Raw genomic sequence first — 13448 nt, 5'->3', positions numbered from 1 at the left:
TCATGGCATCAAAAGTCAACTTAATGCCCATTCTTGTAAGAAACACCGTCTAGAACTAAAATATCATTAATAAATTTATGAGAGAGTGACTATGCCCAGCCCAGCCCAGCCCAGCCCTTTTATATAGCCACCGGATCATTAGGCCGAATCGGGTCAAAGCCCAATCCAATACAATTTCTCGTGTGAAAATATCGTCGATATGTACGGGAAGTACGGCCGCATTAACATAAAAAGTAAGACAGTGCAGTCCAGCTCAGCTTTAACTATTCGTAGAAGACAAAGGTAATGATATTGTCTAGTAACAGTTACTAGGAGATTTTCTAAACAGAAGCATAATCATTTTGACATGGAAGGGTATTATAGTCATCTCAAATGTTATTGTCCTCTAATATTTTGACAGCTGGTCATTGTAACGTCTGTCGATGTAGGATTTTGAACCACTGTACTGTATTGGGTGAACTCTGCAGGCTCCCGTTCTTTGTTTCTCGCCGAAACTACGGGCTACTGCGACGCGTGCAACTTCATCTAATAAACAATTTAACCCTAAAAAAGAAAATAAATTACGGAGGTCTCTTTCTTCTCAAGCTTACAAGATCACAAAATTTAAACATTAAGTTGAAAGTTGGTACAAAATACAAACAGCATCATGGAGTGAATATTGAAAAAGAAAAACAACCAAAAAGATGTCCATACCCAAAATTCATAGTCTCCATGATTAGCATTTAATGGGGCCAAGTATATTGAAACCTTGAAAACAACAGCTAACTTCTTGCACCCTAACCTCATCAATGCAAAATTGCAAATTGCCCTTCTTCATGGTTTGACAACAACATCCAAACGCTATGTCTATTCTTTGTATATTTAGCAGTTGAGAAAAGTAATGGATGCGAATCGGTGTTAGGTGCAGTTGGTTTTGAAAGAGTGTACAAATTAAAGGATTTAAAAATGTGGACAAATCAGATTTTGGGTGTTTAAAATTGGTACATGCCAACTTGCCCCTTGAAGAATTTTGAAGTTGGACATTCATAAATTTAATTTAATGGGCATTGCCAGTATGCTGCAATGTATCATGTCATTATCTAGTGAGGCAAGCTCTTAAGTTTATGATTGGGACTTATCATATAGATGTCCCCAGATAAGACATATCATAGTAAAATCGAATGTGCTATACAGTTCTTTTTTTTTTTTAGTAATTTATTTAGCACTTGCACTCTTTCTCCATGTTTCCGCTAGATCTTATATTCTTATTTACTTTTTTATGGAAAGTTTTGTCTCGATGATATTAGAAAATTGAGATTTCGATTTTGACCTCCTTTCAAAACCTAATTAACTAAAAAGGGTTCTTGTGCTTCATTGCTTCTAAAGCTGTTTTCACAATTATGGCCAATCTAAATCTGAAATATTCTGCCAGGATCACTATGCCTTTGTTTTCTTTTTAAAGAAAAACTCAAAAGTTCTTTAGTCTTTTTTTTTTTTTTTTTTTTTTCCTTTTTCTATAAGTTTATTCAGTAGATATAAAAACCAAAATTACCAAAAGAAATCCGAACTTGATATAATTATTTCTGCAACTTATTAGCATTCCTTTACAAGAACAAGCTCTGTGATTTATTAAAAATTAATTCAATTACATTAGGTCAGTCCCAGAATGATACCTGCCTGCCCCACATGCAAACCCAAAAAACACAGCTTTTCAAATTAACAACATAAATCAGCATTAACTGTTATATCTTGAATTAATGACAATAAAAGAATTCAGAACTCACAAAGCAACATGCAAACCACTCCCGCTTCTTTACTGGACCTCAACTTGTTGATAGAATCATGTTCAGGCAATCCTCGGCCTAAAACTTTTTCACTTGAACCAAGGCCCCATTTTTCATTCCAGATTCAAGCATAGCATCTAAAACAGCAACATCTCTAGCACCTTCCACAAAAGAGATGCGAGGTTCTGCTTCATAGCTACTTCCCTTCTGTAACAAGCATATATGATTAAATCATGATTAGTGATAAAAGCAAGTTAGCAGCCTAACGGAATATTTCCATTTTATGCTATCTTAAAGAAGTCAAAGCTGTATTAAGGAATTTAACAACAAAGTAATGTAAGAGATAAAGTTTGATGTTAAGGGAAAGAGGACAACGATGAATCAGGTGTATATGTTTCAAATGTCTGAAAATAAGAAAACTATAGAACCCATCAAATTGGAAAATTTGCCCTAATGCATGCCCAAAAAGGGCAATGTGCATGTCATCCATAGAAAAGATAACAAACAAGAAAGGCTAAAAGTCAAACAGAACAGTAAAAAGTATACGGTTGAACATGAAAACAAAGGAGCATATCATAATACCTTAAGGTTGGCCTGTGAAATGTCATGTATAAAAGTTTTTAATTCTTCAGTCACTCCACTGAATGGGTAGAATGTACTTTTGCAGATCCCATCAGCACCATAAAATGAAACCTGAGATGGTAATATACAACATCACTGATAGCATATAAGTGTCAGGACTCATGGGCAAATCAGTCCATTACTTTAATGTTCAGGGAAATTTAGTTGGAAATTCTGGGAAATTAACTAACGGCTCCTAAAACTGCACGAGATCTTATAGCTGCAACAGAGATGTTTTTAACATACCACGTAACCATGTCGTCCATCTTGGCTTCCCCGATCGACTTGTAGTGTTCCCTTCAAGCCAACAACGCGCCACAATATCTAAAAAGAGCTAGAATCTATGAGTAAAAATAATACATATGTTCTGTGTGAATTGGAATTATTACTTTATCACATGCCTTTGGTGATCTTGAGGATACAACCATTACAAAAACTCCAGAACACCCATTCTCGAGTTGACTGAGAAAAAGAAATACAGTCACCTTAGACTTGCAATCACATAAAAATGCAATTTCCTGGACAATCCAAGTCCATAGTGTGAGAAACTTACAAGACTGAAGATATGTTATCCGGAGGAGGTAAAGTTTTGTCTACATGAGAGGTCATAGCTGATACTGAAATCACCTCGCATCCAACAACCTGTTCAAACAACAGGAAAATCAATTTAGATTGCAGAAAAAGTGCAAGAAGCATCAATTCAGAAGCACTAAGCAATGCCATTAAGGTAAAACTCTAGCATGAAATATAAAACAAGTGCTCTAAATATCAATAGAAGTATGGTATACTAAATCAGCAGAAGAATGTTCCTAATTAAGGGCTGACTGTGCTATCTGAGAACCATTACAAGTTTACAACTGATTTTCAGTGACATTTATTGAAATATGTGAGATTACCATTCTTAATCCTGCAATGAAATGTACTCCCATATCTAGAATGAAACCCCCCTGCCAAAAAAGAATACACACTATTAAGTAATTTGACAACAATTAACTATCTCAAACATGGTAGTAGCAGTAAATGAGATACCTAAACTTACAATTAAAAATTAATGCCTGGAGTATTGGAATTCATCATTAAATTACATGCTACAATGAACAGCAAAATGCTGTGATTTTTGTCACTGTAAAAGAACATAGTTCTCTTACAGGTTTGCATCATTGGGAATCGCATGGCATTAAGAATCAATTATCTCATATCTTAAATGGAAATTCATTCATCTCATGCATTATATGGCAGAGAATATTCCAGTGTCAGATATGTAACTTGCAGTGAAGCAATATAGAAATGATGTACAATAATCACGTTTATAATTCCATAAAACAAATCCAAAAAAAATTAAGTATACAACAAAAATACCTACAGTAAAATTGCGTCGCCATGAACTTGAGAAATAAGGGTTTGCACTATTCATTGATCCTTCAACAATAACTTCAACTGTCATCATGTCCCCAATTTCAGCCAATAGTTTCTTGCACTGCAGGCTCAGCAATGGGTTTATACCTAGAGTAATTTGAATACAACAACATGTGGCAAGTAAAAAACAAGTACCTCTACAAAAGCTGGCTCAAACCTATAATTCTCAGCCACAGCCCAAATTGGTTGACCAGGGGAATTGGCATAAATGGATTTGTAGCTTGACAGTGCAGTTTCTATTTCACTTGCAGCTGGATTAAATCCATAAAAATTTGAAATCATGGAATGTCTAGGAGTTTGAACATCCGTAATATATCATCTCAACAAACAGAGAGAGGGAACAAAACAAAATCCTACTCACAAGCTGCTGCTGGTTTCTCTGCAGGTTGGCCATGTTATCCAAGCAATGCATGCCAAAAGAACAGGGAGATTTTAGAACAATGCACAGAAGAGAAATATACAGACAAAAAGATTATCAGTTATCAGATAAATGAACCAAGAAGAGGAATGGTGTAAAGGCCCTTCTGGAATCCACATGACTTGTTTTTGCTTTTTTCTCTCACTTTCATTATCTTATTCATTTTTATCGATTTTTTTTTTGGTTGCATGCGGGATAGCTTCAAAAATTCTCACATTAATCAAGACTTCAAGAATCTTGTCGGCTGTCATAAAAACACTATAACTAGCAAATTTGACTTCAACTACGTCTCTTTATAACTTATATCACCTTGAAGGACATGCTTCCCAGCCTTTAGTAGCTTCAATGAGATATCAACCTGCACAAATTGGTTTATAAAGTTTATGATCTAACCAAAAACTTATAACATGCTAAACCACAGCCACTTTAAGAAAGCAGGCGTAAGAAGTTAGTCCCAGATTCAAATTTTGTACGTTCTCATTTTGTTTTCTGATTGTCTATCTAACTGGAACCACCTAACTGAAAACTATGCATTTTAGATTGGCAGGCAAGTTTCACGCTTCCACATGAGACTGAAGGATATCTTGTGGAAGGTTTTATGGAAATTCGGTTTGTGTAACTGTAAACTTTCGTGCACAGGAGGCATAATTAACAAAAACATAGCAATATTAATAATGATAATCGGAGACACAGTTGATAGAATTAGGGTACTTCCAGGACAGAATAAACCTGAGCTTGTCCAGCAAGAACCACAGCAACACCAAGAATTGACTCGTCTTGGATAATCTCATCGAGACCTTTATCACCCCATTTATACTCTACCCCTGGAAAATGCTTACGCGCTATCTCCACCGCTTCTCTGGCAGATTCCTACACAGATAAACAAAACATGTGTATAGCAATGAAGGAAAAAGAAAAAGATACAGAATAAAAGTATAAGAAAGTAACTGGTGACCTCAGTTCGGCTCCAAATAGCCTTAAGAACGAAGAGATCAGAGATTTCAGCTAATCTGGGAAGGTACTGGGTTCTAACGAAGATGCCAGCTCCGAGAATTGCAAGATGGGGCGGGTTCGCCATTTCAAAATCCTGCAATCTAGAAATGAGGATGTATACAAATATTCGAATTCCAAAACAGACAGTTTCAGTCTGGAAAGAAATCTTTACCAGAAGAATAAAGAGGTTGAAATTTGAGAGACTGTGATGGGCGCTATTTCAGGTCAGCTCAGTTGCGTGGGCACAGAATTGAGTGCGAATCGTTATTAAGCAGAAATTTCGATTTTTTTGGACCAGTTAATTCGTCTTTCTTTGTAGGTTCTGCCGTTCTGGTTCTGGGGACTTCCAATTTTTTCTTTTATTTCATTTTTTAATCTGATCTGACACCTTACAATGATAAAAAAAAAAAAAATGTGAAATCCAATAGTAGAACACTGAGCGTAGGCAAAACTATTTTCTATAATTATAAACTTCCCTTGAAATTTTTAAAAAGAAATGAAAACCCTGGTTCTAGATTCGTATCGGCTCTCCCGGAATCATTGATTAGGGGGAAAAACTGAAGATGAGAGACACAAAATAAAAACAAGATTTAAATAAATTAGAAGGATGCGTAGCATGTGGAAAATTTAATAATATTCATCAATACTGTGTAATAATAACTGACTTCTCATCCTGTTATTCCACCACCACCAAAAGTCTAAAACTCATTCTCCAAATACGCAGGTATGATGAATCTCTGCTTACAGTTTCTTCCACTTGATTTATAGTAAAGCACCAATACTGAATAGAATAATTCTTCAAATTTCAATCAAATGCAAGATTACAATTCAACTCTGAACATCGAGGCTCTAGTTTCTCTCATCGGATACAAGATTAAATAATGTAATGACCTGTGCTATGTGTAACAACAATTTTAAACCTATAGAGGACCAGCAAATGGTCCTAGATAATCAAAGAATGTCCTACAATTCTTAAGAGATAAGTCTGAAAACAAAGATGGGATTGTGAAATTCAATGAATTTATTTTCAACTTCCAGTGCTTGGATATATATATCTTCCCTAGGTTCCTCACTCACTCCACTTTGTGTTGCATATTCCAAAGCCATTTCATAGTCCACCTGCAAAAAAAATCAGGACATGTATTAATACCCACAAGCAATATTGATATCTCCCACTTCACATATATTTCCAAATCCATGACGATTGAGTTTTTACCTGATCAGTTGAGGAGGAAAAGGAAATTAAAGCTTTAAAAGCTAAAACAGAGAAATGAAGTTCAATATGAATATAAGCATATTACTGGCTTGCCTTCCCATCTGCTGGCATATTACAACTTCTAGGAAAGATTGTTGGGTATGCTAGTATGAAAAATACCAAAGATGATGAGCTTCTTAAACAAAACATTCACTCGAAGGTTTGTCTTTCCATAGGCATAATCTTTCTCTTTTTGTCAGTTCAGATGAATAGATTTCATATCTATCTATAATAAATTCAACTACAACCATTCAGTTCACAAGGGTCACCTCATCACTCCAACATCAATAGCCATTACTTAAACAAACATTCAGACCACAACTCCTCACTAGAATGCCTCTAGAAAACTCTACTCAAAACAGTCAATAGTGGTGCATCAAAACTAATCTCAAGTAAAATTCACCTTTTCAACATGCTGAGCAAGCTTTTCTCTGAGTGTGTCTTTCGTAATCGAACCTGCTGATACTTTTCTGAGTATCTCAGCATCCTCTTCCTCGTAGCATCTCCTCTTCGATGCATGTGACTGCGCCATTTCTCTCAGAACATCATAGAGAGCACCTGTAGCATCAGGGATGTACCTGCCATTTTATCAAATAATGATTTCAGTACAGCAAATAGGAACTGGAATATCATTGAGCCTAGGCAGATGGTTGAAATTACTTGCTTAAATTTCGCTTACGCTCCTGTTGTTCACGGGCCTGCATTTTCTTCATAATTTTCGATTTTAGCTGGATGCAGCATTGCTGGATGGCATACTGGAGAATCAATAATGTCAGCTTACTCAACTTTTTCCGGCATGCAATAATATATGAAAAATAAAGAACTTCACCTTGACAGCAGTAGCTATCTCAGTGATATCATCTCCAATATACTCTTTTCCAGTCCCTTTAAAGGGTATTTTTGTGCTCACAATGCTTACAAATACTCCTATCTTATCTTGCATCTGGTTGATCTTGTAACTAACCCAACTGAAAAAGTTATTTCAGGTAAATGTTTTGGTTAACACGCCAACATCATTGTACTCGCACATCCCCTACCACATTATTACTAAAGAAATCATTGTACTTGCACATCTTACTTGATTCTCTTAAGGGCGGTCCTGGTTACTACATCAGCACCTTGCTCAAAAAGCAGAGGAATGCGGTTTGCAAACCGAAAAATATTCAAACCCTGCATTTTATATTGCAAGAATGAAGAATCAAACTTAGGTTTGAATCGCACTTTGGTTAGCTTTTTGCATTATGCATACAAAAGCAGTAGGCTTTAAGCATACAAATCTTGTTGTTGCATCAGAACTTCACTAATTTACAGGCATGCATACACATGCATATGCATATATGCTTCTTTTTCCAGCCACACCTGCTTTAGCTTACCATTGCCTACTACTGATGGCAGATACAGTAAACATAATATTTTTCTTAAGATCCTTGAGAACATAACTATGCAGTACCATCTTATATTTATCTTCATAAATAGAAGAAAATATTAGAATTAACTTACATGCTTAACATCCTTTCCGCCAACACTGACACCAGCTTCCACAAGAAAGGGGTGCCCCTCAAAAACTTGAGCACTGCATGATAGGAAAGAGAGAGGTCAAAGTTAGCAATGGGAAAAATTCCAAATTGTTAAATATAATTTTACTTTCTACAACAGAAAAAAGCAGAAGTTTTGCAAACAGATTTTAAACACAACCTGCCTGAATAAGTGGCAACCATGTCTGGATGCAGCTCCTTTATAATCCCAAGACGAAGATTGTATTCGCCTGCAGGACTAAGACACTAAAAGCAGTTCTTAGAAAAATGTTTAAAACTATAAAGTTGCACAAAGTTAAAGGACTATAAGATATAAACGTTAGGAACAAAAATATATAATTATCAAATTAAAGGTACACTGCAACAGAATGAGCTAGAAGGTTGACGACCAGGAGAAGCTTACATCACCAGTAGGGTCATCAAATTTGGCTTGACGAAACAACTGATGGATCCGAACTATCTGCTGATCAGTCAGAGACTTAGCAGCCATTTTTGGGCTAAATTCTGGACCCATTTCCCCTAAAAGATAAGGATAGCCACTTATGCATCCAAGAAATAGGAAAAAGAAAAAAGAAAGATATTTTGCTTGGTGTATCATATTATTGATACAGACCAAAGAATTTTGTTCCATACTTGAATAACCATTTATCGGATTTTAACTTTTAGGGACAAATTATTACCAATTAATCGTTCAGCAAGCGCTTTTCCTATATTTACAAATTCATGCTGAAGAAATTGCAAAAGGTTCTGTTTTGAAGTTTCTGCAATTAGGCGTTTGATCAATAGCAAATCAACAGACGATGGATGATGCTTTGTCTCAAGAGGAACAGGTGGCATTACGTCTGTTCTCCTCGCAAACTTTATAGTTACGTTTTTTCTGCAGAAAAAAAAAAAAAAAAGAAAACAGAAAGAAAAGGTTGGAAAAGTATAAATGTGGATCAGGTAGAACATGCAGACACTAGATTTAGTTGGATATGCACACTACATTGCAAACGTATGCGATAGTGTGCATGTCCCAACATCAGCAGCATGTCAGCAGTTGTGTTGTTTGTGTGTGTGTGTGTGTGTGTGTGTGTGTGTGTGTGTGTGTGGTGGTGGTGGGGGGGGGGGGGGGGGGGGGGGGGGGGCGGGGTTTAGAGAGAGAGAACATACTCAGATGTATTTGATATAAATTTGAAAAGAAATTGGGCATAAGGGGTGATAACTGCCATTTGTCGCATGTAGTGCAATATCTTGGACTGCACTTCACCAAACATAAACCAAAAGTTAATTAAATCAAATGATTTAGATTGTATGAAGAAACTAGGAAAAATTAATATATATGCAAATTATTTTCAACATACACGATAAGTTGTCCAATTTCCCTCAATGACCACTTGAATTTCAGCTCCATGCCACCCATCATCATTCTTCCGTTTTTCATGTAAATGTACATGAGGAATGTTCCTGATCATTAATTACAAGCACTAATATTAACAAAATGTAACCCATGTAACCCCAAAGAATATATACATACAGTTTAATACCAAAAAATGTTCCAAGAAAGATTATTAAAATTTGAAAACAATAATTCAATGTGTATGCATATATTTCCATATACACTGAGGAATATAATAGATATAAAAATGCTGGCACATAATAAATTAATGGATGTCCAGTATTTTATCACAAAAATTATTGAAAAAGAAAAAACATAATGCTTTCTATCTTTCCATATATTTAGGCCCTACCGATGAATATCTATATCCAGCCTGCAGAATGAAACATAGTTTTGGCCTTTCATTGATGATGAGATCTCTATAGGAAGCCCAGTACTCATTTTTGACCATATCAATGCCTACATTAGTAAAATGAACTACATTAATGGTATTCTTTGCCACAAGTGTCAAGTAGAGAAGAGCAGTAAGCATAAAGCAGAAAAGGCATATGTAAAGCTTTAATAAAATTATTACCATTTTTGCACCAAGACCAAACTTCCCACGCGTCTGCTTGAGACCATATTTTGTTCCAGACAGGACTGCATGCATAAATAAACTTAAAAAAATAAGCAGATACAAGTGTGATTCTACAATTGAATTACTATTAATTAAACAACTAATTATTATATAGAAATATGAGCTGAAAATTGAAAATGTACCCCGTCCAAACATATTTGGGATGTCATCATGTGGCATTCCTCTTCCATTATCCTGTATTTAAAATCAGTTGCACTCGTGAGTCTTCACACCAGAGTAAAATTTTGAAGTCTATTTAGAAAAAATCAATAGATCCAGGAAATTAATAAGATGAAAGGAATGCTAGAAGAAGATGGAGTATAAAAGTATATCACACCTTGCATGTGACTCTGTAAAATGAAGCCTCACCTCGACCCTTCACGCCCTTTGCAGCTGACTGTTCCCTGACTTTCTTCCCAAGTGCAGCATTCTTTGCTTGTATTTCCTGAGCACGAGCTTCTTTTGCTAATCTTTTCTGCAAGGCATGGAGCACATTGCGAAGAAATTAAGATTGAAGAACTGACAAACTAAATACTAGCAACAAGCAGTTGGTAGTCAGTACCATACTTCCAAGAATGCACAACATCCACACACAAAAATCCAGACAAGCAAACTAACAGTTAACAATGTTGAAGCAACTTTACAAATCGTGTTAAACCATAAGCAAGTTTAAGTTATCAATAATCAAGCTTCATAACTAGCAGAATCACAGAACTGCAAAAAAACTCAACAAAGCAAACGACACAAGGTATTCATGCCATGCCAGAAGCAAAAACACACCTCACGAGCCTTAGCTGTCTCATAATCATCATAAAGTTCCTCATCAACACGCTCACGATCAACAAGACCAATCATTGAATTGAACTTGCTTTTCCCTATCTCTTCACTGCAACAATCAATTGAAGATAAGACCAGTGCTGCCTGCACTCTTATATGGCTTTTGCCGAAAAGGAGAAGAGCATTGGAAAGAGCATGCAGGCCTTCCAACTAAAATGCCACTAACATGGCTACACAAGTATGTCTAAAGCATGCTAACATTTATAGATTTGCAATTGCAAATACATAAAACTTACAGTGTAATTTCTACAACGGGAAGCTCAGATATGGACTCAGCTGAGTCAAGCGAATTTTCAACAAGTTCTCTCACTGTAGTGTACAGGCATTTCCCTGGCTGAAGTACACGCAACGGAAAAGTATTAAAAGGAGGAACAACATTATTTCTCCCTCAGATATCTGATTCATTCATTTTACATATACACATACAGAAATGTTGTCTAAAATTGGAACTCACGTTATCAAAGCCAGCAATGTTCTTGTTCTCTGCGAAGAACTCCGCTGGAGATTCTGCTCAACCAAATAAATCCGAAATAAATCATTCATGCACATACATATACAGGAAGAGATCGAGAGAGAGAGATTAACTTTGCTTGAGAATGCTTTCTTTGGGCTTTCTTGGAGTCTTAGATTTGCCTTTTTTCGGCTCAGTTGGGCTTTCACTGCTACCTCCTCCAGCTTCCATGGAAATACCCGCCACTGTAATCAATCTCGAGATTAACAAGCTTTAATTTGAGCTAGAATTTTCAAACATTGTCTACTGTGATTCCAATTTTAAGAAATGGAATACAAAACCCAGACCAGCTACAGCTAGGGTTTCTGATATCGGCAATTCTAGGACTGGTGATCAAAATTTTGATAAAATTGTGGTACGTATAATAAGTAACGACGGTGTTCCTTTGATGCTCTGCCGTTAGATGATCGCTGGTCCTATATTTTCTGAATGTATACCCATCGAGTGGTAGTGAAACTCGTTTGGTTGTTGAGATGCGATCTTTTGTGCTACCGAAATCGACGGTTTGGATTGGAGATGGCTATTGATAGAGATGCGACAACACAGAGTTCATTCATTTTCAGGTGCAGCCGAAAATTTCCCTATTAAGAAAAACTTCCCCTAATTTTCCCGCCAATATTTAGCGTTTCTGTATCGGTCAATGGAAAGTACGAGAACTAACTGAGTAATACGTGTAATAACAATTCCATGGCAATTTAGGAGAAAATTTATTTTTTTAAAGTAAATTATTTATATGAGTCCTTGTTTGAAATGATAATTGAATAGTGGTCAATTTTTTTATGAAAAATAATACTATATCAAGTTTTCTTTTTTATAATTATTTTTTTGAGATTTATTTAGATAAAGGAAACACCAACATTAATCTATTTATCAATGTCAGATGAGAGATGCATTATTATTCATATCATCAACTTACTAACATACCATATTTATAATTATTTTTTATGATATAACATTAATATATTTATATTTTTTAAAAAATGAAGAAAGAAACTGCACAGGTTAGGCATGACCACAGTTTTAGAATAGCCAAAAATTCCGGTTCTGGTTATAAAAAAAGTGAAATCGAAATTAAATTGCTTTTAGACGATTTCTAAAATAATTTTGGAACTGTCAATTTCGATTTTATACCGATTTTGAATTGAAATTAAATAGTATATTTTAAACTTTTTAAATATTTTTTAGATTTGTGGCTTGAATAAATAATAATAATAATAATAATAATAATGGTAATAATAAACATTACTATTAAAAAAACTAAATCAATTTAATAAAAAATCTTTAAAATTACTTTAAAAATTGTAATAAAACAAAAAAAAAAAGTTGGAAGTTTCTTTAATAACATGTTTTTCACAGTTTCAAATCGAAATCGTCAGTTTTTATTTCAAAAAATGAAGAATCAGAATTAAACTTTAAGTATATGATTTTAGTTACAGTTTAAAACTAAAACCATTGACTATGTATTAGTGCCGATTTTGATATTTTCAATTTCGATTTGGTTTTAATTTGAAATCGAACCATGATTATCCCTAACCCAAATAAAATAAACAAGAAACTTGATTTCTTGTGTTTTACTTGAAATAATATTATGATCGTATAAACAGCTTTTTTAATCATGAATAAAAAATAAATTGCTAAAATCCTATGATGTGTATTTTTGAAAAAATTTAAATATTTTTCGTGTTCCATAGAGATAGAATTGTTTTTATTTTCACATAAATTAAGAAAAATTAATTAATGTAATTTTAATTCTATTTATATTTTTTTCTATACTCTTGTATTAATGTTAGAGCCACTTTTAATTAGAAAAACTATTAATAATAAGACACACTAAATGGCGATATATTACAGAATTAATAAATTAATTATACCTTTAAAAACACAGTAACCTATAATTCGAGACAAATGAAAATAAGAAAATAAATGTATCTTTATGATATGGTGGCAATATTATTATTTAAATTTTGCATTCATTAAGAAAAATATTGAACAATTTAATTGAAACACCCCGAATTTTTATTTTTGAAACTTTTAAATTTTTATTTAATTAAAAATCGAGAATTTTGACCGTGTGGGCTGTAAATGTAATACAGTCTCAATTCGAG

The 13448-nt window shown here is 34.5% G+C and overlaps 2 protein-coding genes across 6 annotated transcripts; both read right to left on the bottom strand.

Annotated features, from left to right (window-relative positions):
- Positions 1-1527: 1527 nt before the first annotated feature.
- On the bottom strand, positions 1528-5846 carry LOC105650482 (NAD(P)-binding Rossmann-fold superfamily protein). 3 transcript variants are annotated; one of them, XM_012237397.4, is made up of 13 exons: positions 5384-5846; positions 5174-5305; positions 4948-5088; positions 4528-4576; positions 4162-4179; positions 3936-4051; positions 3748-3861; positions 3281-3331; positions 2938-3026; positions 2786-2846; positions 2631-2708; positions 2346-2456; positions 1528-1967 (listed from the first exon to the last, which is right to left on the bottom strand). In XM_012237397.4, exons 2-13 carry the CDS (start codon positions 5294-5296, stop codon positions 1842-1844), a joined length of 1077 nt encoding a protein of 358 aa, XP_012092787.1. In that variant the 5' UTR covers positions 5297-5305; positions 5384-5846; the 3' UTR covers positions 1528-1841. The 3 variants fall into 3 exon arrangements, with proteins under 3 accessions (XP_012092787.1, XP_012092786.1, XP_012092785.1); XM_012237396.4 differs by having other exon boundaries at positions 1528-1970; positions 5174-5312; positions 5384-5834; XM_012237395.4 differs by having other exon boundaries at positions 1528-1970; positions 5384-5828.
- Positions 5847-5993: 147 nt separating this feature from the next.
- Positions 5994-11758, bottom strand: TOP6B (topoisomerase 6 subunit B). Of its 3 annotated transcripts, none has more exons than XM_037640009.2 (19): positions 11418-11750; positions 11287-11339; positions 11069-11166; positions 10776-10881; positions 10333-10470; positions 10139-10190; positions 9954-10018; positions 9732-9838; positions 9345-9447; positions 9154-9239; positions 8682-8878; positions 8405-8520; positions 8166-8239; positions 7967-8039; positions 7545-7636; positions 7296-7434; positions 7127-7221; positions 6870-7044; positions 5994-6330 (listed from the first exon to the last, which is right to left on the bottom strand). In XM_037640009.2, the coding sequence occupies exons 1-19, from the start codon at positions 11512-11514 to the stop codon at positions 6184-6186; spliced, it is 2013 nt and encodes a 670-aa protein (XP_037495937.1). In that variant the 5' UTR covers positions 11515-11750; the 3' UTR covers positions 5994-6183. The 3 variants fall into 3 exon arrangements, with proteins under 3 accessions (XP_037495937.1, XP_037495936.1, XP_037495938.1); XM_037640008.2 differs by having other exon boundaries at positions 8162-8247; positions 11418-11747; XM_037640010.2 differs by lacking the exon at positions 5994-6330 and having other exon boundaries at positions 6871-7044; positions 7131-7221; positions 8162-8247; positions 11418-11758.
- Positions 11759-13448: the final 1690 nt, after the last annotated feature.

This window comes from Jatropha curcas, chromosome 10 (genome assembly GCF_041381405.1).
Source record: "Jatropha curcas cultivar XTBG-Jc1 chromosome 10, XTBG_Jcur_1.0, whole genome shotgun sequence".
Taxonomy (NCBI): domain Eukaryota; kingdom Viridiplantae; phylum Streptophyta; class Magnoliopsida; order Malpighiales; family Euphorbiaceae; genus Jatropha; species Jatropha curcas.
Note: the sequence above shows the minus strand (reverse complement) of the source record. Positions and strands in the feature narration are given on the sequence as shown.

Bases quoted from the DNA above. Each gene is read 5' to 3' on its own strand.
- LOC105650482 (XM_012237396.4), bottom strand. From the start codon at position 5,296: ATGGCGAACCCGCCCCATCTTGCAATTCTCGGAGCTGGCATCTTCGTT. The intron at 4,577-4,947 runs GTTTATTCTGTC...CAATTTGTGCAG, and splicing joins TTCTTGCTGGACAAGCTCAG to GTTGATATCTCATTGAAGCT. The intron at 2,847-2,937 runs GTAAGTTTCTCA...TCTTTTTCTCAG, and splicing joins GATAACATATCTTCAGTCTT to TCAACTCGAGAATGGGTGTT.
- TOP6B (XM_037640008.2), bottom strand. From the start codon at position 11,514: ATGGAAGCTGGAGGAGGTAGCAGTGAAAGCCCAACTGAGCCGAAAAAA. The intron at 9,240-9,344 runs GTATGTTGAAAA...GGTGAAGTGCAG, and splicing joins GAAATTGGACAACTTATCGT to TCCAAGATATTGCACTACAT. The intron at 6,331-6,869 runs GTGAATTTTACT...TTTTTTTTGCAG, and splicing joins TTGCTCAGCATGTTGAAAAG to GTGGACTATGAAATGGCTTT.